Source organism: Lytechinus variegatus, chromosome 16, assembly GCF_018143015.1.
Source record: "Lytechinus variegatus isolate NC3 chromosome 16, Lvar_3.0, whole genome shotgun sequence".
Taxonomy (NCBI): Eukaryota; Metazoa; Echinodermata; class Echinoidea; order Temnopleuroida; family Toxopneustidae; genus Lytechinus; species Lytechinus variegatus.
The window spans coordinates 18,923,834-18,949,016 of record NC_054755.1 but is presented as its reverse complement, the minus strand read 5'-3'; the positions used below and the strand labels follow the sequence as shown (position 1 = coordinate 18,949,016).

General features: G+C 37.1%; 1 protein-coding gene across 1 annotated transcript in view; it reads left to right on the top strand.

The window, feature by feature from the left end:
* Window positions 1–22,356, top strand: part of LOC121429661 — a 45,500-nt gene extending 23,144 nt beyond the window's left edge. The window contains exons 3-5 of the mRNA XM_041626808.1: window positions 17,553–17,897; window positions 18,264–18,365; window positions 19,035–22,356. Of these exons, the coding sequence (XP_041482742.1) occupies window positions 17,553–17,897; window positions 18,264–18,365; window positions 19,035–19,531 (944 nt within the window). The 3' untranslated portion in view covers window positions 19,532–22,356. The remainder of the gene's footprint in view (window positions 1–17,552; window positions 17,898–18,263; window positions 18,366–19,034) is intronic.
* Window positions 22,357–25,183: the final 2,827 nt, after the last annotated feature.

Genomic DNA, 25,183 nt, shown 5'->3' with positions numbered 1-25,183 from the left:
CCAATTAGCCGCCTAAGAGTAATGCGGATAATTCAATAAAAATTGCGTTCACAAACTCCGAAAATAAGCCGCATTATTTTTACGAGCGCCCGTCCTGAAAAAGGCGGATAATCATCATGACAACTGGACACGCCCCCTCCGATGCGGTTGTGTTGGAAAAGGGTGACCTTGTGACCGCACCATGGCAATTATCCGCATTATTTGGAAATGCGTTCATAAACTCAAAATCTTGTCCCGATGCTGCTATTATGCGGATAATAGCAGCATCAAAATAATGCGGATAACTCTGGTCCTCCTCCAATTTTACGACCAAATTATGCTGCTATTAGCCGCATAATTGGGTTTATGAAAGAGGTATTAGTCTATCACATTTTACATGCATGTGCCAGACTCCCCATACTGTTAGAAAATTTATCCTTAAAATAAAAGAAGTTCCTTCAGCAGAGTCTTGGGAACACCTGTTATCTTGCCAGATTGCGTAATCTTACATTATATCATGTAAATGAAACCTTACAAATTTCCTTGAATAAAACACCCTTTTCCCCTTTTTAAACAGACCTGTTCTGTTAGATTGCAGAAAAATGCCTGTTTTATGAATTTATAGAATGATTCTGTTATTGCTTTTCTGCAAAATCTTCCTTTTTTCTTTAAAGTCAGGTTTTTTTAACAGTGCACCCCCCTTCCCATACCCTTGCATACATGTGCAAGTCACCTATCTTTCATAAGATTCTCGCAAATTTGAAGTTTTTATTCAATGATTGTAGTTGCAAGCCCACTTAACATCTTAATGTCCACTTCTTTCTGCATAGGTAATCAGAAAGAGGTCATTGAGAAATTCTTCTTGTTGCAAAGTCTATCCATGTGACTTTTAAATCGTATCTAATACAAAAGAGACATTCGGGAAATAGCGATACAAGACTATTTTGGTTTCTTAAGAAGGGAACTTTCCTCTTGAAGGAATTTTTCATCCGGCACGATCAAATATAAAAAGAAAGAGAGTTCCAAATGTCAGGGCCAGCATGTCGAATAGATCTATGGGCAAGAGCCGTTCTTGGGTTTTCTAAATGAATATGAATATGAAAATAGATTGTGATCATTTAAGCACTGTAATAACCTGATATTATGGGAGGATTAGTGGGTGAAATACAATATTGTTGCCAATTTAAATCATTATGTGCTCAAATAAGCACTGGAGTACGCATGGCATGCTTTCATTAAAGTGTTAATGGCCAAAAAGATTAAAAAACATATTACTTCAAAAGTTATTTTCTCAAACTTGTGGGCAGCGGCAGTACGTTGCCATTTCAATTAAAAATTCTTTTCAAGTTATTGGGACAGACCTCTAGAAAGGCATCATTAAATTTCCTTAAATTGTGCCCCAGAGATGAAGTCTAAAGCGAGCAAATAGTGGGTCGCGTTTTGAGTGTTGAGTGGCGATTATGTGCAGCTGTTCATGTAGGTCCTTGTGCGTTTTGTTGTCGATAACTATAGGCATGTATACTTGCATATCATGTCTCGTTCTCACTTATTTTGTTCTATCTTTGAAATAAACTGATGGGTTGTTTTGAGCTGATGTGTAGATTTTCGTCTGTGGCTATCTAATACTGATATGAACACAGACTGCCAGTCAGTCTTTTGCTTGCTATTTCATCTGTCAAGCCAGAACAGTAAAATTAGCAAGGTATTAATTACTAGCATACAGAGGGGAGGGAGGTCATCCCCCAGAAATTTTCATGATAATTAAAAAAAAAGGAAAAGCATTTGTATATTAAAGCAACCTACTAGTCATGTCACCGAGTCCATACAGTGTTTTCTTCATTCGGGTTGAATATTGTAGATTGGTATATGATGCAGTATTTGGTACCCTGGGGTACCAAATAATAATCCGCCATTTTGTTGAATTATTTATTTTATTTTTTGCGCTGTACCCTGGGTTACCAAAAAATGTGTACAAGTATATTTTAATGTTTTGTACAGATTTTTTTTTCTTTTTAGTGATCTTATGTAACAATTAATGCATGCAAATGATAACTTTATTCTAATTTTCATGTTCTGTTCTAATCTTCACTGTTCAATAATGATACCTGTAGTTGTCATTATTGATCTTATGTAAGTTAGCTGTCGAAAAGTATACTTAAATTCTTAAGTATAACATAATTTGTTTACTATTATTGGCATTAGATTGTATCAAAGAAAGGAAATAGGCGTTGTGATCATTGTCCCCATTCATTGTCATGATTGTCGCACCGATCGTACGACCGTGATCACCATGACAACAATGTAACTGTACACTATTACAACACGAGATGGCGCTGCACAACGCCGTACCCCGGGGTACTACGGTACCCCGGTGTACGGCATGGTGCATCATATACATGTATGAGGCAAGCTTACATGACATTCTTTAGAAATTGATTAAGTACATGTACCTATCCATTAAAACAAAAGAAGAGGTCATTTGCAAAAAGGTGCTCTAAAGGTAAATACAAATGGCTTATTTCCTTTTAAAAATCTACTGAGTAAAAAAACTGTAAAGGTTGATCTTTAATATTATTATCTATATAGAGTGTTTTAGCGATGCATTAAAAATGCCTATTTCGGTCTGCATCAATTGCCTGTGCAGTATCAGAGCGTATCCCTAAAAGGACCGAAATCCGAAGAATATCACTCCCATAGGCTCTTGTACAAAATTCGCTATTGAATATGAGAGCATATTCAACAGTATAGTGCGCATGTGCAAATGCATTAAATATACAATGTATACAACATTGAAAGCAATGCTATGAGCAGCAAGAGCACAACGACACTTAATGACGTCATAATGGACTACATGTACATGCAAGTCGCATGTCAATGACCAAATTTGATCTGATAAAGTGATGATGCCATTATGTAATAGGTGATATGACTTGTTCAATCAAATTTCTCCCTCTTTTTTGATTGGTTAGATTCACTGGACCATTTCCTTTGTTCTTGCTCGAGTGTAAAATCGAGTGTAAATCATGCTCAAAGATTGCTGACTGGGTCTGTAGGGGTGGGATAGATGATAATAATTATATAGGACGGCTTTATTTCATGAAATACCAGAAATATTCCACTCATTTGGCCCAATATTCCACTCATCTACGATTCATAGAATATTTGCCCAAACTCTTGGAATATTTCTGGTGTTCCATTCTGAGCCATCCAATATGATATAAATATTTGATAATGAATTGAAATATTGAATGTAAAATATCTCAAGAAATGCACAGGCTTTTATTCATGTCTGTAGAATATATTGACCAGCTTTGATATTGCTGTGAGGAATCGACAAATTTCAGATAATATTGAAAAGATGAATTGTAATTATTTCCTTCCGAACACCTACTCAGAAAGCAAAGTGTTTAGGTAGAGGAAAGGAGAATGGCTTGTGGGCCCCAGAGAGATGGACAATTTTACAAATTGATACGGGATATCCCCACGGGAGAAACAAGTGTCTTCCATAGATACAGGAGACCTAACTGTTACCCTTCGCGCTCGCACTTTGGCAGATTAATGGTAAACAATTCATCAATCGAATTACGCCTTAAACTGTGTTTCGGTGTGTCTTAAGTGGTGCAGTAGTGTCATGCAAGGGCCATGTTTGGTGAAATATTAACCATTTTCAAAAGCCTTCTTTCCACATACATGTACAAAACAGATATTGCCTCTGTGCAGTACACAATGAAATGACTACTTAGTGTTCGCTGAATAAAATGTTTGGAATGATATTTAGTGGTGGGGGGGGGGGGAAGGCGGGTGGGATGTCATATGTTGGTATTGTGGTATACAGTTGAGGGCAGGGTATGGGGGCAGTTGCCCCCTGAATGTTAAAAAACCCAAAATAAAAAGAAAATTACAGGGAAATGGTAAAATAAGAAATTATTTTCTATGTTTAATCCAAGTCACAATACTAGGTCTTTATTCCCAAAAGGCAATGTTCTGCTCTATTGTTTCGCTCACTGAGGACTATTTTGATCACAAGTGACATCACACATCTTAGTCGCATTGCCCATGTAAGGATCTCCATAGCATTAGTGATCGCAATATTCAAATGCTCATAAATTTCTCGTTATTTGTCCGTAAGTTGATCTGTTTCTTTGCTTTTTCTGTTTTCACACAAGCTATCTTTTTCTAAAGGTTCATTCTCCCCTGTTTTTATTTATCAACATAAGTAGTGCTGTTAACAGATGACAATAGTTTGAAAATCATTCATATGGGCCCCACTGGATTTATTCCTCATTTGATGAGGTGGTTTCTCATCTGCATATCTCATAAAAAATCTTCCAATCATGAAGAAACACCTGTTCTCGCACCGCGTCTCACGAACGGAACTTTACAGTTGACCCCCCCCCCCTCATACTGATTATATGAGAAATCACGTTTCGCTCTACATATTGATTTATTTACCGAGGAAGATGGCTGCATTGGGATCAAGCTTTCCTCAAACTTGGAGGCAGCGTGGAATCCTGCTCACATATCCCCATGGCGACGGTTCTGGATCCTCGACCGACAGTCGTGCTTCAAGTACGATGGAATGTTTGCTATGGGAATTCTTCCCGGTTCTTTTCTCTTGCGTTTTTTGTTGGGGGGAATGGTTTAAGGGATTTTAAAATGGCAAGCAGATTTAAATGATAGATACAAATTTGGATGGCATGCAGAAGAACTTAAAGGAGGAGAAAGAGGAAGAGGGGGTGGAGGGGTAAAAAGCGGGGGATGTTAGAGGGGGAAGAGGAACGGGAGAAAGGAAGCAATATGGAAGTAAGAATGGGAGTATGAAGGAGGATAAGGGAACCGAAAGCAAAATAAACAGGAGAAAGGCACGTAAGAAATTTTGATTTCAAAGAAGGCAAACAGAAAAGATAGCAAACAAAGATATGTTTGATAAAATCCCATCATATTAACTTTTGAGTATTCAGATTGAAATTGCTATCACATGATAGATCGGTGTTATCACATTCAAACAAAGATGAGTAAAGTATGTTACTTTAGAGTTATATAAATAAATGACTGCTATTTGCACATAAATCCTATCTCACAATGGTATTAAACTGTATATGTTTATAAATATGTAAACATGAATACTCCAATTGTCAGTGTTTGCATCATGACATGTTTGTATATGAATAAAGTCCATGTTTTTAATTGAAATTAAAATTGAAAACTGAAACCTGACTGATATAAAGCCAGATAGTCTGTTGAAGATATGATATTGTTTGTTCAGTCCCACATGTCCATATTCATGTGTGCAGCTGCAGTCTATTGATTTTTCTCAGGCATAGAAATCTGCATTAGACTGAATGTATACGATCAATTAAAGCAATATACGAATATATTTGTATTGTACTTGTTTTTTTAGGAATGGTTGTGAGCTTAGAAGTGAGTTTGTCCGTCAAATCTTGGTACATAGTACAGTATTTTTATTTTAACACCTACTGGAAACTAGTGATATATTTGTTGTAGGATGTTGATCATTGTTTATAATTATCTTCCCTTGTTAGATATCAGAAATGAAAGAAGAAAACATCTACTTACAAATCATCTTTTAGCATCAACCTTTTTCAAAGATTATTTCTTCATCGAGCATCCTTTTTTTTTTAAGTAAAGAAAATGCCATTTAATTTAGTTTATATCAATATAGGCAATTTTTGAAATAATGCACTCTTGGGAGAATACTTTATATTTCAGTATGGAAATCACTCAGATGGGTTGTTGACATATTCTATGAGTTTAACAAGTTTAATTCATTCCTGTCATTTACTTCTCATCCATACAGCTATTCAATCAATGATCATAATTGTTTTTCTCTCTAATGATGCTGTTTTCCATTAAGGAAAATTACATTTCCCCTTTTACCGCATTGATCCTAAATATCTATTACAGGTAAAGCTATAATGCTAAAGCCTGACATTTTAGTTGATGAAATTGCTCTTTTCTGTCTAATGGCCAATAAATTTAACTGCCAGTTGAGGCGTGCATGCTTAGAATTTGCAAATGGGCTTGTGAAGGAATGATACTTAGGGTGTGTTTATGCTTCCATTGCGAGGACAGAATCAAAGATTTCAAAAGTCGATTAAAAAACGCAGATCGTAAACGTGGTTCTGGGAGTGCTGTTTATGCTTAACTTTTCAGAGCAAATCATGATCTCCAGCTGGCTTCACATCGTAAAGCGAGGTCAAATTGGGCGCGCCTTTTTTCGAAAGTTTTTTTTTCCGATTGTTGTTATTACGTGGAGATAACATGGGGCGATACGACTGTATTTGCCCGCGGATTTTCATCTCACCGGAAGCATGTACCAAATGACGTCATTTAAACACGTTTACGATCGTGGTTCTGTTTATACTTCCCCAGAAAGCCTGATTCTGGTCAAACGACGTTTACAAACGCACCTTTTTGTGAGTTTACGATCAGCGATTTGAAACAGCGTTTAAATGAAAGTAAGCATGGACGCAACCGTGTTTTGGACTAATCACGTTTGGAAACGCTGATTCTGGGCTGAAAAGTGGAAGCATAAACACGGCCTAAGTTAACAGTGGCTGGCAGTTCAATGACATTCAATGCTGGCTTTGCATGATCACTGCAAACAGACCATCCTATTTTCAGTCCCATGTATACTAATCTGTGTGCAGGCGAGAGGACATCCTTCCATATAAATAGAAATAGAAGAATGGGTTATCAATATGTAAAGCCTCATAAAGCTCCTGTATCAAATAACAAAAGTCAGATGGGAAACAGAATTGATAGGATAGGCGCTACACACGCTTCGGAATGCAATATGATCTTCAGAATAGACTGTTTTTGTGAGTTTTCTTAGTTAAAGGTAATTGTCAGTGTCACTGTCCCCTGGCTTGGGGAAGGGTGTTATAGGATTTATGTACGTTACATGAGGGCCGTCTGCACCAGCCCGAGTTTTCGAATAAGCGCGCTATTTCTGATTCGGCAAAATTATCCTGATCTGAACAATCTCGAGATAATTTGTAATGGAGATGCAATCATCGCACTATAGTTCGTAGATTAATCGTGAGATCGCAATCTCAAGTCAACTTGGGATTATTTGCAAAATAGTAGGCTGTTTTACAAATTATCCCCCTAATTCGCAGGTGCAGATGCACTCGGGATTATTTATTCACGGCGTCAGACCATAATGCATCGATGCCTTGCTCGAGCAGGAAAAGCTCTCTTGCAATAGTGGAGACGTTTTTTTGTTTTTAATCTGGAGATTAATCGCGAAGAGGGCCTTTCAGGCTAAACTATCGAGATTGAGCAAACTCTGGCTGGTGCAGCACTACCTAATTCCCATTCCTGTTGGTCAAGCAGAAGGGCATTGAGTTTTGCGTTCTGTAGGGTCTGGCGCATGCTGCAGCTAAAAGCCCCTATGCCATTCATGCACCAATCATAAATTGCCATACAATGTACACGCACATCCTTCCATCCTTCTGCAAGCCATGCGAGGCCTGTTTGGACCTGGTATTGTATTTAAATTAAATAGTCAGTAAGAAAAGTTTTGTAGCCCATCATGCGTTGTAAGGCAAGTTGTATTTTTTCCCAAACTTCCATGCAAATCTGGCAACTTTAAGACAATCACCAGTTGAAATTACCCCCTTCCATAGGTGGCGGAAGCAGGGGGGGGGGGGGCAGATCCCCCCCTAAAATGTTTAGCTGATAACTTTTTTTTTTTTTGCTTTGCAAAATATACTACAGAGAATAAATTGACCTTGTATAGAGAAACTAAAATGTTTTGAGAGGAAAAATTAATTTTTTGCTACTTGGTAACATAATTGTTATTGTATAAATGTTAATTAACATGTCCTCATTCATGTGGGTCTACATTACTAGACTACACTAGCATTATGGATCAGGGCACTGGCCAGGTATGAGTAGTTGAAGACTCGAGATGGCGATATTGGTTCATATCTGCTTTAAAGGATAAGGACATTTTACAGGTAAAAATCTTCAAAGACTTCACACATTGAGTCAGTTTTTATGCTGAAACTAGTGTGCACTGATATCATTCTTTAGCAGGTGAAATTGGAATGATTTTTTCACTCCTTTTTTCCATTTATACTATTGTAAAGGCACTAAAGTAATAGGCATTAAGTTGATATACAAATGAAAAAAATACGAGAAAGACAACTTGACTAAAAAAGGAAAAGAAATTACCAAACATTGTAGGTAACTCATCATATTTGTTTACATGACTCCTAAGGAGTGAAAACAAGATTGAAAATTCACTCTTGTAAAGAGAACATCTTTTTCGTATCATTGCTATTGGACTGCACCACCCAATTCATACATACATTCATGTATTTGGTTGACTTGAATGATATACATTCTAGGCGTCATGTTAGAAACATCAGCTTTAAGTGGATTCTTAGGGTGATCTTACAGCTGGTTGAATGTTTCACATCTAAAGTGGATGGCTAATGTTTCACGATGCATTACACCTCTCCATACTCAACATTTAAAGCTGTAAACTCAAGAAGTTGTTAGCAACAGTATTACGATGGAGTCTATTGAAAACGTTCGTTGTTTGTGGCAAATCATTCAGTCTCTATGGGGTAAAATAGGAAAAATAATGTCACATTAGGCCGTCTGCCCCTGATCAAAACATTCTGGCACGGCCCCCTGCATGTGCCCCTTCCCCCATCAATAAGAAATTATAAAGGATAAAGAGTGATTGAGTGTTTTGGGATGTCAAAGTGGGACGAAGGTAAATTGTCATCTTTAGTTATGCATACCTGTAACCCCCCCCCCCCCCCCCGACGATCAGTTATGGATGACGAAGGATGAAATATATAGTACTCATACTTAGTGGCGGATGTAGCTTTTTGCTTGGGTGCAGTCATGACTAGCATGGAACCAGAATTTTTCTGAAGGGAGAGCATTTTATTTGACAAGTCCACTCTCCCCCCACCCAAAAAAAAAAAGGAAAGTAGCATTATTAAAAAATGAAGGAAATTTGGTCTCCAGAAAAAGAAAATTGCAAGCAAAGAAGAAAACAGGTCATCACTCTCAGATGTAGGCAATTTTAGTTCTTCTTTGTGCTAAACATTTACCCCCCCCAGATCCACCATTGATACCTATTTATCTGCACCGCTAACACATCTTTCTGCACAACTCTTGCAGTATCAATATTTCTTTCATGGGATCAAAAATTTTGAATTGTATAAAGGAAAGGAAGTCAAGGAACACTTTCAGAAAGGAATTATTTGCTTACCTAAATACAACCAACACTCTAAATTAATTTTGACAAGAGAATAGAAAATATTTGAATAGAATATAAGAGTTTTCTAGAATCTAGATCAATCTCTAATTCTAATTATGTTTTTTATATAACCCCCCTTTCAGTAAAACATTTATTGTATTATTCACTGTTCACACGTATTTCTTTTATGTAAAAATACCAAAGATTTGAAGGAATCAGTCTCGACTAGCACTTGTGCTACCTTCTGGTTCCTTCTTAACAACAACATTCATACATATACGTATCTTTTTGTTCGATTATCATTTTTGGAAACTGTGACTGGGATCTTAAAAATGTTAAAACATTTTTTTAGGTTTGTACACGCACGCAGGTCACATTTTATGTATTCAGATTTATCGTTTGTATTCTCATTTTAGCAATTACATATACATCTGTATACTAAAATAGTTATGTTTGTGCTGTGATGTTTACACATTGTTATTGTTGTTATAAACTCAAACTCAATTCTCCATTCCTTGCAACCATCTCTTTAATGTCGATAGTATTGAATTCTATTTGGGGCAAGAGGGTTTTGACACATGGGAACCCCCTCACATGAATAATGTACATAATACATGTAGGAGTGTGCTATAGTGAAGACTTGAGTGGAGCCTCTGCCTTTAAAGTTTTGAAGAATATTGCTAGCTTGATTTTTTTAAGGGGGGTGGGTCCTATGTTTCATGCAAACTTTTCTGTTGACCCTTATTTCTCTTCCCTGTATTATTTGATTCTTTTTGTATCCTTTTGACCTCTCACATCTCATTCTTTCTTTATTTTCTTATTTTTTTTGTTCACAGCTGGATATTTCCCCTAATTTGAAAGCAGTTAATAACCCCCTTTCTATTTCCTCTCTTTCCCTGTCTCCCTATCTCCCAATCTCTCTCCCTCTCTTCTATTACATCTCTGGCTTATACTCTCCCTATAAAAATGAAAGGGTACTCTATTTTATGCATTTCAATTCACTTACCTGAAAATTGTGTTTCTTGTGAATTTATATTATGTCTTTCATGAATTCATGAGGTTTTTTTCAGTTTTGTGTATCACATCAACCTGGGGACTCTTAAAGGTCAAGTCCACCTCAGAAAAATGTTGATTTGAATCAATAGAGAAAAATCAGACAAGCAAAATGCTGAAGATTTCATCAAAATCGGATGTAAAATAAGAAAGTTATGACATTTCAAAGTTTCGCTTATTTTTTTAAAAATAGTTATATGAACGAGCCAGTTACATCCAAATGAGAGAGTTGATGATGTCACTCACTCACTATTTCTTTTGTTTTTTATTGTTTGAATTATACAATATTTCAATTTTTACGAATTTGACAATTAGGACCTCCTTGCCTGAAGCACAAAATGTTAAAATAATAGAATTCCACGTGTTCAGGGAGGAATGAAACTTCATTTCACATGACAATGACGAGAAAATCAAAATATTTCATATTTCAAACAATAAAAAACAAAAGAAATAGTGAGTGAATGACATCATCGACTCTCTCATTTGGATGTAGCTGGCTCGTTCATATAAATGTTTTTGTGAAATGAAGCGAAATTTTGAAATGTCATAACTTTCTTATTTTACATCCGATTTTGATGAAATTTTCAGTGTTATGCTTGTTGAATTTTTCTCTTTGTATTCAAATCAAGATTTTGTTGGGGTGGACTTGTCCTTTAATGAAGACATTTACTGTGCCACTGAGTGAAGTTTGTGTGCAGCTGTTGATTTGAATAGGAACTCTTTATGCTCCTTCAAATATTAGTCCCCACCTCTGGCATTTGGCCAGCCTTACCTTATTTGTATTTTATTTTCTGTTTAATATTCTACTATACTATATATTTCACTCAAGACAAAATGTTTAATGCTTACTTTGTTCGATTTGAATCGTGCAGACTCGTTGCTCATGTATATATGATTATATTGTGTATATCTTCCTATGAACTTGGATGACAATGTTGATAAAGGTATAAACCATGCAAATACATGTGATTACTATACTTACCTGATGAATTTTCAACAAATTCCGAAACTGTAACAGTTTTAGTATTTTAAACTTGAACATCCGTAGTCTGACTAAAAACTTTGAATCATTTGATACATTTCTATCTACTCTTAATAATTCTTTCTCAGTGATTGGGATTACAGAAACATGGCTCCATAATTTCTCCCCTTCGATATTCAGTATTGACGGTTACGAATTTCTTACGAATAATAGAACACATGTGAAAGGAGGTGGTGTCGCAATGTATATACATAATTCTTTGTCTTTCAAGACTAGAGCTGATATTTACTTCCGACAGGAAAATGCAGAGTCTTTTTTTATAGAGGTTGAAAATATAAATGAAAAAAATAATATTTTATATCGAAAATGATGCATATATATGAATAAAATCAATCAATCAATCAATCAATCAATCAATTTGTGGCACTGTCTAGAAAGTGCAATTAGAATGTAAATTGGCTGCTTAACTTGCTTTGAAGTCTTTTACCTTTCGGAGCATTGAATTAGAACGGCAGATTTGTCGTTATTTGGGGGAGAATGAGAATTAGATTATCGTGAGAATATGCATGTTTTACTCAATGCCCATATTCTGAAGTCGGGTTTAACTTAAACTCAGGTTTAAAGTTGTGGTTTAAGTCTGGATAGCCAATTGTTACATACATGTAAATCACAACAGTAGAGATATCATATTTCTGCTCATTTGGCTCTGAAATCATTCATAATTGTCTAGGAAATATAAATAGATGATTGTCTTCACCATCGATGAATCAGGAAAGAACATGGTGAACATAAGAAACACACAATGTAATACAAATTTTGACACTTTTGGCTTCCCATAATTTTAGCACAGAGTTAGACCATGGTCTAAGTTAAAGCTGACTTCAGAATACGGGCCAATATGTCTGATTGCTTATCGTGTGATTACTAAGAAAGCATAGTAAAAAAGGTATATTTACAATGATGACTGTTCTTGTAAAATATGGTGTAGAGAGAAATTAGAGGCGGGGGGGGGGGGGGAGAGGGATAAGGAAAATGAAAAAGAGGAGAAGGAGGAGGAATAGGAAGAGGAGAAGGAGAGGAAGAAGGGGGAGGAGGCACTCTTATCAACTGGAACTAATTTTCATAATAATTAAGACATCATTGATGAAATATATATGTTAGTCATCTTCTGAACTACAGCCATGGTGAACTTGGGAAAAATGAATTTAAATTTTAGATGAGGGATTGCATCGTGTCATTGTCCAATAATTTCTAGTTGTAATATGGCCTGTGAATGATCTTTTTTGCCCCCCTCCCCCCCACAAAAATATAAATGAAGGAGGAAGAGGAGAGGAGGATGGGGGGGGGGCAAATAAAAAAAAAGGAAAAAGGAGATAGTGAGAGATGCATCAAATGATACAGGTCTGATTATTTTAATCTGTTTTGAATTCAAAGAGTAGAGATGTTACAAAAAAATGCATAGAAAATGGCTGGTAAGTTTTCTTTGATAAAATAAACAAATCTCGCCTTTCATCTTTTGAATATTTAAGAATAATAATTTTCGTTGAAACAAAAATATCCAAGTGTTATATGAATAGAGGAGAGGGTGCATATTACAAAGACATATAAGCCGGGGGGGGGCACTTTCATTGACAACCATGCGCGACCATGGGGTCTTGAAAAGCACCTGAAACAAGTGTTTCCTACATTTTGAAAATGCACCCCTTACCAAGAATTGGCGTGTGAAACCCCACCCTTAACAAGCATTGGAAACAAAACGATACTCTTGGCAAGTATTCCCTGAATTGAACCCCTAAACAAGTACAGCGCGTCGGTCGTCGGTGTTACCTATACCTACATCATTGGGTTTAGTATACGGCCCCACCTCCCACACCTTGCGCAAGTCCTACTCTAAACATGTAGTGTTGACTGTTGGGGCAAAAAGTACATCCTTTATAAAATATTTTAGTCTTTTTTATATCTCGCAACTTTGACCCTAAACACGTAGCTTTCCTAGCGAAATACATACCCTTTAAAAAATTATTTTAGAGTTTTTGACACCCTTATTACGTTAGTATGTAACGTGCCCTATCTTGAAAAGGACATCCTTTTTATGTGTTTTTTGGGTCGTGCATGGTATCCACTCGTCAATGTAAGTGGCCCCCCCCCCCCGCATGTAGGTTTCTCAGGTTTTTGAAAGCGTAGAAATAGCTTTTTGTGGCACTATGTTGGGTGTTGAGTTTCTTGCCAATTTTAGTGAGCTTTAGGCCATGATGTGAACATGACAAAAATATATGTCTCCACATCTCTTTCCCAAAACATTGAACGTGCATGAAAACGCCCAAGTATTCATTATCAAATTTCACAAACAATAAGACACTGAAACAACCTTTATTGAACATTTCATGTGTTATAAGGTGTATATTAAACATTTGGGCACCCATGTTGTAGTTGGTGCGATGTCTGATTTCATGTGATGTGAAGATCAGCTATATGTAAAGTGTAATTATTTTCATGTTATATATTTTCATAGCATTTTTGTGTCGCGCGCCCACCAGAGGTGAAGGCGAGACTGAGGATCCAAATAGCGTCCGTCATCCGTCTGTCAAATTACGAAAATTCCCGTTTGATTCTCGACCGCACTTCGGACTGCAAACTGCGGTCGGATACCCCGTTTTTCGTTTGGAAACTCTCAAACAACATTTCCAACCCCGATAAACCCATCTTGGCCAGGTAATCCCCTTGTCTCAATTTCACCACCACGGGCAACCCAAACGAGCGTTGAGCCAAGGACGAAATGATAAACAACAGCTGTGCTATTACGTAAGACTTGTCTGCCTGTAGAAGGATCTTCGGAATGAAATTATTGTATTCGATATCAATCACGTTTTCAAAGGCATATTACATTCAGACATCCAATACTAGTCCATTTTCAATTTTGAACAAAGAAAATCGACCTCGAAATAAGGAAAGTAAGCGGAATAAAAATTACGGTATGCTTAGCATGCAAGGACCGCGATGCATCCCATATAGTTTCTGTCCGTCCAGCAAGAAAATATGGGATGCATGCCGTTCACTCACGCAATGATACAGTCTTAACGAAAGAAAGAAAGGAAGGAAGAGAGAGAGAGAGAAAGAAAGAAAGAAAGAAAGGAAGAAAAAGTTTCTATCAACGCGTGTATACATGGAACTCCATGCACTCACCAGAACTACACACATTGCAATCCATCGTGTGTGGCCCCCTGCTGTGACCGTTGATGCTGGGGTGTATTATCTTCGGACCGAGGTCAAGAAACAGGTGTTTCTATACTTAAATTTCATGCTTGAGGGCAATAGGGTTTGTAGTACTGGGAGAAGAGATTTGATGATAAGGGAAACTGGGGTATACTGCTCTTAAAAGCAAGATTTTCGTCATGCAAATATTATGACACGTAACTCCACAACGGTTAGTTGCTTTTCAACCAAACTTGGATGGTAGATGTACTTAAGGGACCTGCATGTTATGTTGCAGTCAGAGGTCACATGGTCAGGTCAAAGGTCATTTTTAGGTCAACGTTAAAGTTTACATGCAAGACTCTCTTATGACACAACCCTAGGCCTGCAACTGTAAGTCACCTTTCACCCAAACTTGGATGGTAGATGTATTAGGAGACCTGCATATCATGGCGCAGTCAGAGGTCACATGTTAAGGTCAAAGGTCATTATTATGACATAACTCCACAACCGTAAGTCACTTTTGAACCAAACTTGGGTTGTAGCTTTACTCAAGAGACCTGCATGTTATTGTGTTCAAAGGTCACATGATAAGGTCAAGGTCATTTTGAGGTCAACATTAAAGTTCACATACAAGACTCTTATGACAAATGTTATTCCATCCAAGTTATTTAACAGTGAAGTTTTGAGACATATTCAAGATTACAAAAGCAATATCAATCATTACATATCATGACATAACAAATTATACAGGTATGTTCAATATTTGATAGCAGTTTGCCCAGTGCATCAGTTGGTGGCCAGGGAAGAGGAGAGCAAACTTAATCACTGTGACCTAATGGTCCCTCCGCCCAACCAACCGATGCATTGGGAATACTGGTAAAATATGACATGAAGAAAAGAAAATTGCAGGGATTATGGTACATAATAAAGAAAAAAGTCAATATTACGCCTTTTATAAAAAAAGAATTGAAAATATTTTCAAGATAGAAAATCGTAAATTAAAAATATATATTATGAAACAAAATGTGAAATCGTGCAAGGCATGTACTGAATTTAGATAAGCAGTGAGCAGCAACAATCGAAGTATGGAGTAGTTATTCAACATAATGACTACAACATTATTACAATATGCGCACCTTGCGTATGTAATTTTCAAGACAAACAGCCCGACGCTACCGCACGCTCTCAAAGTGAATTATTTTCTTGGGGCTGTTATTCAAGGAAATTGGAGAAGAATGGAGACTTCATAAAGTCAGAAATTGAGCATGCTTCACTTGCGATGGCCCAATGTCGAGTGAAAACATGTTTTCATTACTCCTTTGACTGGTTGGTTTATGTAAGCCAGATTTAAGATGGTAATTAAGGATATTAACTTTATTAGGATGCAACTGGTAACTGCTCCGTTGCCTTTCTTAGCATGTGAATAGGCAAAGATGGATACGTTGCTACTTCGTATTTACCACTTTGGAAATAATTGTGTATTTTTTCATACTTTTTAATGGTGGTTTGAATGTTCATTTGAAACCTCTGTTTACTCTTTTTTAGTTTTCTTGGATTATGCAAATTAGATGATGCTCTGAAGAGAGAATCGGAAGAAGCTATAGACGATGATTAGAGGGGAGAGAAAGACAGAGTATGGAAGAGAGACAGGCAGACAGAAAGAGGGAGGGAGGGAAAATACAAAGAGGAAAAAGGGAGAATGAGGAAGAGGAGATGATATGACACAGATAGAGGAGTATGAGGGAGATAGAGGCAAAGGGGAAGAAACCAGGAAAAGAAGGAAAGAAAGATGATGATGATGGTGATGATGATGATGGCGATGATGATGGTAGTAGTGATGATGACAATGATGATGGTAGTAGTGATGGTGATGGTGGTGATAATGATGATTATGATGGTAATAGTGTTGATGGTGATGATTATGATGATAATGAGCATAGATGACGAGAGAGAGGGGGTGAAAAGAATTGATGTCAAGGGGGAGAGAAAATGGAAAATGTTAAAGTAAAAACCAAGAGAACTGGACCTGAAAAATGATTCTTGATGAGCTTGGTGAGTGTGGTTAGATGTGTTGTTTAGTTAGGGAGCCACAAGGAGTGATGTGGGTTTGTATAATTATACAGCTTAGGACCTGGAAACCACCTCAGACATTGCAGCAATGGTTCAAGGAAATTCTGACTGCATCTCACTGGCCATAGGAGGCCTTAGTCCATTATCCTGTATCATACACCTATGATATCATTCTGAATTATCCGTGCCGATTACCACCCCCCCCCCCCCCGGCGCGGATCTAGCCAGATTAGACACAATGGCCTGAATTCACAAAGATGGTCTTAAAAACCATTGGTTAATTAAACCTATGGTTTATGCAGATTTCCTGTATAAATTACGCTTCTTTAACGTGTGTATTAATGAAAGTGCAATGTTGATGTGCTCTTGTCGCAGCGCGCCAAATTGTGGCCTTTTGCCATGGTTAAGTACGCTATTTTATTCACGCGTCCATTATTTGAAGAGTGGACTCATTAATTTAAACAGTGGACTCATGAATAAAATAGCGTGGATAACCATGGTATCAGCCGTAAATTCGGCGGAATGTGACAAAGGCACGCATCAGCATTGGACATTTTTTTATATACACAGTAAAAATGCGTTGTTTATACAAGAAATCTGCATAAACCATGGGTTCAGCCGATGGTTTTAAAACCACCTTTGTTAATTTGGGCCCATTGTTTTGAGAGGCTGACTATTGTGCAACAATGATATGGCCCCTGCAGTGGTACTGAATTTTACCTGGCTAAGATCCGTCACTGACCCCTCCCCCTCCCACAAAAATAATATCCTGAAATCCAGATAAACTATTAGAAAAAGGAAATATCAAGCAAGAAAGTCATGGCACCCATAGTCATGCATTAGTTCCTGTCACACATTTTATCAAGCACTCTATGTCTTACTCTAAATTGCATGAATTTGATTCTACGTTGGGATCATCTATGAGGGGAAAGTAATTGTGATCCCACCATTCACCACAGATTTTGACTCCATAAATTACTAACTAATAAAAGGAAATATTTTCTTTGTTTCCCATCTCTATTGCAGCTACCGCTCCACCCACCAACGCCCCTGACACAGACCCCACAACTGGACCACTCTCTGGGCCAGTCACCGATCCCTCCGCCTCCACGTCAGGATCAAAGGACAGTCTAGAACCAAGTCCTGATGCAACTACAAAGAGCAGTAGAGATGCTCCAGAAACATCAACCGTGAGTGCTTCAACACCCAAAGGGTTCAGCAGCACACAGGATACCAATGCAGCGGGCATGAATGCAACGATGACAACGGTTTCTCCGGCATCCAATGGCACCTCACCTGCCGTCATTGCAGCTGTGGTCATCATACTTCTTTTAGCTGTTGTTGCCATCATACTTGTCGTCTGGTTCTGCAGTAAGTTGTTCCAGTGTTTGGATGCACGGTTACTTGGTCTATTGACTTCAAAGAAATGAGTGCAATTACCACACAATGTTAAGACTGCTCCACTATGAGCCTTGTCATTGAAGCTTAAACATAAAAGAATTGAGCTATTGTCAGTGAAGGCACAGTGCTGGAAGTAGCAGCTTGAGCTTGAGCTCAAGCTGAGATAATGATAGTTCGCATCGGAATATATCATTACTAGAGAGATTGCACTCAATGCAATAGGTCCCTATTTTTAGACAACATTATCATTCTCATAATTCTATATACTACTGAACAAGCATGCTGTCCATTCTACCATTAAATTCAAAGGTTTTTTCCTTTTCTTTGTCTTTCTAGGATACCGAAACCAGCCATGTTGTAAAGGCCATCGAGTGCGAGCAAGACAAGGATCAAAACGTGAAAGCTTTACATCGGATGGAGGTATCAATGGATTCGGAAGTAAGTATCTCCTTGCGCCTCTGCCCATTGTAAGTGGGTGCCAGATGCATTATATTTGTAGGTGTCCCTCTGTTCGTCTGTCCCTCCTGGGTTCAATCTTGTAATAACTAAAAATGGTTTAATTGATCGATTTTAAACTTGGTCCAAGATCCTAGAGGTCATTACTTTAAATTGTTGAAATTATTTAGAGATGGCGGAGGCATGAATTTGACTGTGTGCAGCCAAGAATCCATCAGCTGATTTTGAAGACGATGCATACATACTGAATGTTTATGCACAATGATGTACAGATGAAAGTGTGTTTTTAGTGGTGATGCCAAGAAAAAAAATTCTGTGCATTCGCTTCAGATCAGGGCATTCAATCACCCCTCCCCTTGACCTACCTGCCCCCCTAAAAAAAAAAAATGAACTATACTCCCAGTGTTCAAGTTAAAAGGATATATTTAGTTCAAGCAATACCTTGCTGCCAACATTTTGGATGGACTCAAAATTCCAACATAGGAGCAGCATTCTTTTCATAGATCGTCTCAGACTTGGTTTGTATGCAATTTTCAGTTGTTGATGTGAGTTAGGTTTGTAGGAGTTAGAGTTTAGGTAAGCCACTTTTGCTTGCATGCAGTCCTTGATAGAGGTACTTGAATGACCAATGTTTGCATTTTGTTCATACAGTGAGTCCCGTGCAGGCCGAGATGCAGCCTTTCATCATGCGACATCGCTGCGACATCTTTATCCACCATCACGGCACGGATCTGACCCTTGCTGAAATGATGCGCTCGAAGCTCCTTGATCAAGAATCTCACCTACACGTCACCCTGTGGAGCGAGATAGCCGGTACGGGCCGGGAGAGCCGCCCTAGCACCAAACGCCTTGCCCTCAGTCTCGTTCACAGCACCACGGTCGTCCTGTTAGTCTCGTGGAAGTACCTTCAGCACGAGTCGCAACGGTTCCGCCTCGCGCTCAGTCGCATCCCCCGCAAGGTGGACTCGGTCAGAGGGAAGGTCGTCATCGTTCGGCGGATCGAGGAGGACAAAGTGCCCCACGACCTCAAGACGGACATTGCACACTCTCTAGAATACAACGTAGACACGGATAGTAAATTTTTCTGGCCGCGATTTAACCGGGCAGTGATCCCACAAAGGGATGATATGCTTTACTGGAGGACATGATGATCTATTGAGTAACAACCTTGGACCTTGTTTTGGGGCAACAGCCATCTGTCTGGACAGAACTTAATGACCTCTTGATATATCATCCATATTTTCATCGTTTTCAGCCACTGTGTTGAGCTGTGTCTGAATAAAATGTCCCCAGCTGTATTGGGACAGGTTTATTAATTTGACTTGGGTGTATAAATTTGTTCTTAACGCATTGGTTTACGTTTGTTGTCTATGTATCAAAGGACATTGATTTACAGGAGGAAGCACAGGACAAAACTGAGTACAAGATGGAAATGTCATGTAATGATCATATATGCTCCTATGCTAACCATTTGTTGTTATAGGCTTCTTGATGAAAGAGTTCTCATAGATTTAAGATCGAAGTCGAGATCTGTGAAATCTGCCAATGTGACGAGCCAAGACCCGACCATGATGTTATTGTGATGGATTTTGACCAGTCATCTCGAAGAGGAGAGTCCTAGAACTGAATGAGGGAGAGATGCATGCCTTCAGAATCTTCCTAGGTATGAAGACAAGATGATCGAAGAGATACCTCATCGTTGAAAGGAAGAACTGTGGTTCTTAGGAAAGATACATAAATGTAAAGTGCTGTTTTTAAAAGTAAATCAGAATTTTGTCAATTTTATGACATGGATGTATGATCGACACGCAGAATTTGATGGCTATGATACAGGAAATCAAGAACCGCTAGCAACTTGTGCAACTTTATCTGATTAAAGGTGGAAAAAGTGTGAAGAAAATCGAAGGATCAATATTATTCTGGTAAAGCCTACGAGTACATGAAATATCTAGAACTTGGAGATGATCACAGCTTTGTATTTTTAAATGCCATTTGAGAAGAATATGAGCTTGACTTGAGCAACATGAAGCCAATTTCACATGGAGTGACAACATCGTTCTGCATCAGGGAAATATGTTGATATCATTTTTATGCTGGGAATGTTCTCTTTTTAAAAGTAAATCAAGTGATTTCCTTTCCTTCTGTTGAAGTCGTACTGTTTCACACAATCTCAGGTTTCTGAATCAGGATTAGGATGAGCGTAATCGAATGAGAAGAAAAAAAGAATCTGAAGATTGTCTGAGCTTGTGATTTTAAAATCAATTCATTTTGATGGTATCTGTGAAGACAGAAAGTAGCCATGAAAAAATGTATATTCGGAGGGGAAGTGTTGTCTTTCCTCTGCCCTTCTCTGTGTTGTTACAGGTGATCACGTTCCTGTTTGACATTCTATTTGCTCTGCCAATGAAGAAGCAGGAAATGTGAACATAAATAGGCAGTTACCATGGCAACATGAGTCATGTTTGCCATGGTGTGCTACTTCTACAGGATAAAGGGTGTGTGGAAATGTAATATCTGGGTTTGATGAACTTTACAATGAGAGACGGAAGAAAGTGAAACTAGGATACGGTGAAGAAATATACTTTGTAGTTGCTATGGTGATTGAACGATGACTGATTTTTTAGGATTCTTGTAGATTTGAACTTTTATTCTTGGCAGTCCTCCTAGCTGGTATCTTCTTGTCATGTCCTGTCTGGGGAATTCAAGGGAGTTTCTGGCAATTAAGTTCGTGATTTTAATTGATGTGTGGTTTGGGGTTTCTTATTTTAAGTCTTTGCTGTATTCAAAGTAAGGATGGGGTTGGACAGGGTTGTATTTGAAATTCATTGAAGTAGGCCTTCACTAGGTTGACATGGTAATTATTTGTCGCCCTTTGAGATACTTAATGAATAAACAATGGTTTCATTCAGGTATTGACGATCTGAACCCTGTAACATCTAACTGGGCGATTGATAGTGTAGCTAATTTTCAAGACTGATCATACAGAGTTATCAATGCAATTAAGCATAGAAAACAGCCCTACAATAATTTGTTTTAGCTTTTGTTTAGGGGCTCAGAAAGAGATAATTCTCATTCCATAAGAAACAAATTTTTCTGTTTTCAATTATGTTAATTCAATGGATAATACTAATAATGATAATAATATATCATATTTACCTAGAGTAGCCACTTATGCTATAAGCTGGGGGTTTTTTCACAAAGATTTAAGTATGACTTAGATTGCACTTAAATGCCGACGAGTATCTGAAATACAATGCGCAATCTAATTGATCAATACGCAGTAGTGCATGTCCTCTTTGCATGATCTGACCAATGCGGGTATGCCTATTATACCGCATGCAACTAGGCATTTACATGTAAGTGTGACTCTAAGTCATACTTGATCTTTGTGAAACACCCCCTTGGACATCTAGTGGGCCCTGCATAAGGTAATATGGTATCATTACCCCTCGAAATCCCAATCCAAGTGCCTGGCTGGATACATGTATTGCAGAAAGTCCCATTTTGGCTTTAATGTAATTAACCAGGCATTGAACCTACAACCTCCCATTCATGAGGCGGACACTCTACCACTGAGTGCCTGGTCAGATGACAGGAGGTCCCATTTCTTAAAAATGTAATTAGCCAGGCATTGAACCTATAACCTCCCATTCATGAGAGGCGGGCGTTCTACCACTGAGCCACCAAGCCATGCCAGTGCATTATGGTCACATGATTGTAAAGGAAGTTTGAATGCATGTTGAGCGGCACGCAGACAGAGGTATCAGGTTTCACACCAGGATGCGCAGGAGAATTTCTTTGAATAACAAAGATGTCGGTGTAGTGGATTCTGTCATCGAAAAGGGAATTAGTGTGTCATTTAAAGGGCATATGTACTGGTCAACAGCCTTCATACCCCCAACTCAAGTCCTCAACCACTCACAGTGGGCTAGGTTCATTGCCCATAATGCAACATTCTGTGAAGTCTTGTAATACAAGCCCTTCTTGAATGAAAGCACACTAATACACTACTCAAAACATTCATATTTCAATAATTAAGTTACCATTTTAGTTTTTTCGACAAACATATAACAGGCTTATTTATCATCTGAATTAGTAATAGTGATTTCAAAGGATCATTTTAAGACTATAGCTATTTTATGAAGTCAGGTTTAATTTAAACTCTGGTTCAAAGTTGTGGTTTAAATATGGATAGCAAATAGTGGCATAAATATCTAACAGTAAATTTCAATGTATCACCTCATTTTTCTCTCAAATCATTCTTCACTGTTTCAGAAGGATAAAAAGATAGCTTTCTTCACCATTCACGAGTTAGAAAAGGACATAGTAAATATAAGAAACATACATTGTGAGGAAAGTTTTTACATTTTTGGCTTTCCATAATTTTAGCTAAAAGTTAGACCATGGTCAAAGTTAAACCTGATTTCAGAGTACGGGCCATAGGCAAGGAGAAACAACACATAGTTCGCTCCCCCTTTAAACCAACAGGCTTGGGAATTTACCGGTAGCATATCCTGGTAGAAATTACTCAGTATAGGAAAGGAAGATCGAACTGACTACAACTCACGTGAAGAGGATGTTTATTATTTCATCTTTGTGTATTTGTTTGAGTTGAGGATCAATTGCAATTTTTTGTTCAAAAGATGGAAGAGGAAAAAGACAATGTATATGAATAGCTTGGGGATTTTTTCAAAGAATTTGTGTGCATGTGCATGTGTATTGAAAAGAAATGCCTAGCATTTGTATAATATTTTAAATATCAACAACAAAATGTCGACATATTGTTGCAATTGGTTCTGGGTCTTTGTTGTTGTTGAAATTATCTTGGAATTAACATGTTTAATGTGACATTCTGTTTTTCAATTTGTTAGATTTATTATTTTTAATTTCATTTATTTTTCAATTCTTATTTTCATTCATTTATGTACGTGTATGTATTTATTTTTCAATTTATTTATTATTGTCAAATGTTAATTATTTTGTTTGTTTTATTGATTTCTTATTAGTTTGTTCATTTATTTACTTTTTTTAGGGGGGGAGGTATTGTTTTATGATAACAAGATATTATATACTCTCACATGTACATATGTACAGTACAGAATTTTATCTATTTCCATACACACTATACTTTATCCATAAATTTTTCAGTGTCATTATTCGTCATTATGAAAAAAACTTATGCTGTCGGTAAATGCATATTAATTATAGCCAGCAGCGGTCATGTGGAAAAATAACAAGTGCATGTGGCTTACTTAAACTTATAGTTTAATGTTGTATATTTTAACGTATTATTTTCCCTTGCTCAAAAGCATGACAATATATGATACATTCATGGTAGCTGGTTGTATATGAAAGAAAAGTAAATTTCTCAAAATGTGGTAATTTGTAGAACTAGTAAGGTTTTTCAAATTTTTTTCTCCCACAGCCATCTTTGCATAAGGAGGGGCTTCTGTTGCAAATATAGAGTTGCTTTTGAATACAACTCCCCCAAGAAAAAAAAAATCAAGCGCGATAAAAAAATATGCAGTTTTCATTAATTGAATATCAAGTTGCGTTTGATTGAGTTGTAGTTGATTGCAACTTGGTCTGCATTGGGCCTCCTATACAAATTTATTCAGAATTGTTAAATTAGTTTTGACATAATTTATACAAAATGTAATTCATGTGGTGCAATGTATCGGGGATTGTGAAGAAAGGGTATTGGATTATTTTTGGCTTTATCAACTAAAATTTTATCGTTCATGTGATGATAATTTTTTTATTAATCTATATTGCAGAATGTTTGGAGGTTTCAATCAAGAATATGTGATTCAAATAAATAGGAATAAAGTATGTAAATTATTGAAATTCAAGATTTCACAAAAAATAATGACTTCACTTTATTTTCACTAATTTTGACCAACGTACATATTTATTTTCAATGTTTAGAATGCGATTGCCCCCTAGCTTACACAGAAAATTTACTGCACATTGGTTTCTTATGAAAAACTCTTTATCCGCTACAACTTAAATGCCACTTCACAGTCATATAAAGAAAAATGGGGGAGAACAAAATAAAGAGAGGCACATATTCCATTACTGGGCTTGTGAATTGTGGTTTAAATTTGAGCTTTCCAGGAGCTAAATTTGTGAGTAATCCCAATAATATGTTAAATTTACTTATATTTAACACTAAAACTGTTCGACAATGCCATAGACTTATAAGAAATAAGCACAACCGACATAAAAGAAATATACTATGTGAGAATATTTTGACAATTGTGGATTCCCATAAGTTTAGCTCAGTCTTAGATCATGGCTTGAATTCAAAACCATTATAGATAACAGGTCAGTGTTAAGATCTGGGAGTATTTGTGATAATTACCCTTGACTTGAAAAAAAATTGTAGAATTGTTTGGGTAATTAGGCAATTTACAAAAATGTGAAAGTTTGAACTGTTGCTTCGTGCAAAGAATTATTTCTTAGTGAATTTTGTTGCCAATTCGAAAGTACTACATTATAATGATTTATGTCTACTACGCATTCCATGTTAATGTACATACATGTATTTATATTCATTCTATGATTGTAAAGTGTTCTTACGATGTATGCTTTTTAAGTGAATTTACAACTTATAAGTCTAACTCACATTTCATGCACTGCTTTGCAATATCTTTTGTCAACTTAGATGTGGTGTATATCAAACTTATTTTTTTTCTATTATATTTTTCCCCTCATTTTTTTTTTTCAAGTGAGTATCTTTCTGTTTTCGGAAATTCCATTCCTTTAATACTTTTTTTTTGGCATCTTCTTCATGACCA